Genomic DNA, 1521 nt, shown 5'->3' with positions numbered 1-1521 from the left:
CTTTTCTCCTTTCATAATGAAAATCCTTTCTTCGTTAACTTCAACCTTTCTCTCCATTCCTATTGAATAAGTTCATCTCCCCAACCAACTTCTTGCTTTGTTTTTCAAGAAACTCTGGATTTCATTTAATCATCTTATACCATTTTTTCGCTGTGATATTATTCGAGTCTCTCAAAAAAGGTATCTCTATCCAGAGTTAATTTTAATTTTTTTTTATGTTCTTCTCTGTGATCCTTCATTTGAATGTGTTTTTGTATGCATTTATTTTTTTCAAGAAGAAAAACATTTTCTTAGTAATTTCATAACAAAAATTGCTTTGTCACATTTCCGAAGAATAAACAAGTGGGCTATAAGATAAAAAAAATCTATTTAGTTTTAGAAATTCATGACTTAGGTTTTTGAGATGTAGGTTTTAGAAGCATGATTTTCTACCGAAATTGTAGGCTTTATGGACATCTCTTGATACACATAAACATATTTGAATTTTTTGTTTCATCTTCATTTTCATCCCTTGTTCTTCTCATACTTATTACTTTTCCCAGAGCAACTTGGAAGGAAGGAAATCAGTCAAATAAAAAGAAAAGGTTGCATAAAAAGTAAAATGAGTTCTATTAAGAAAATCCGGATTATATATAGGGACCCAGATACAACGGATTATTCAAGTGATGAAGAAAAAGTAATGAAAGATCATTTTCAATTAGATGACCAGAATCGATTTTTCAAGGAAATTTCAATCCCAAAACCAAGTCCTCAACTTTCTCCTGAACGTAGAAAAATGACATCCAAGTCAACCAGCATTTACAAAGGCGTTCGACTAAGAAAATGGGGAAGGTTTGCAGCTGAGATTAGAGATCTAATCCGCAAGAATAAAGTGTGGATTTGTACTTTTGATACTGAACTTGAAGCTGCTGAGGCATATGCCAAAAAGAAGAATGAGTTCAAGGAGGCTCTACAAAGTGGGAATGCAACTCAATCAAAGGATACCAAAGTGTGATGTTCAAAGCAAAAAAAAGAAGTATAAAAAGGTGTCTATTCATTCACTCTAATCATCTTGGTCTCCTCCTCCTCCTTCTGCTATTGAAGGTTCACAAGGTAATGACTTTAATTCAATTCAAAGAAATTGTTAACGTGAAAAAATGGTACATAAAATATTGTGAGTCCAGTTTATTAGATGACTCAATTCTGCATCTGTTACAGGAGCCAATTGTGACATCAATGGCCAGTGACATTTCCTATCTAGAGATGCTATAGAAGGTGCAATGTTGTTTAGTATGTCATACAAGATGGTTGATCTAAGTGTAATATTACAAATGGTTAAGTTAGTAGTTTGCCCTTGTTGAAGACAATTATTTTGATGATGATATGGACTTATAGCAATTGTGGTGTAGTTGTGGTTGCGGTGGTCACCATGATATTGTCGTATTAAGTGTTGCAATCTAAAATTTGAATCATTGCTATTATGTGTTAGACTCAGAATCTCAAATCTATTTTTGCTATAGTCATGAGTAATCATATGATATA

General features: G+C 32.7%; 1 protein-coding gene across 1 annotated transcript in view; it reads left to right on the top strand.

The window, feature by feature from the left end:
* LOC109341579 (ethylene-responsive transcription factor ERF118-like) overlaps window positions 1-994 on the top strand; it is a 3204-nt gene extending 2210 nt beyond the window's left edge. The window contains exon 2 of the mRNA XM_019579513.1: window positions 543-994. Coding sequence (XP_019435058.1) covers window positions 543-994 — 452 coding nt within the window. The remainder of the gene's footprint in view (window positions 1-542) is intronic.
* The last annotated feature ends 527 nt before the right edge of the window (window positions 995-1521 follow it).

The sequence above is a fragment of the Lupinus angustifolius genome, unplaced genomic scaffold, assembly GCF_001865875.1.
Source record: "Lupinus angustifolius cultivar Tanjil unplaced genomic scaffold, LupAngTanjil_v1.0 Scaffold_509, whole genome shotgun sequence".
Lineage (NCBI taxonomy): Eukaryota > Viridiplantae > Streptophyta > Magnoliopsida > Fabales > Fabaceae > Lupinus > Lupinus angustifolius.
Note: the sequence above shows the minus strand (reverse complement) of the source record. Positions and strands in the feature narration are given on the sequence as shown.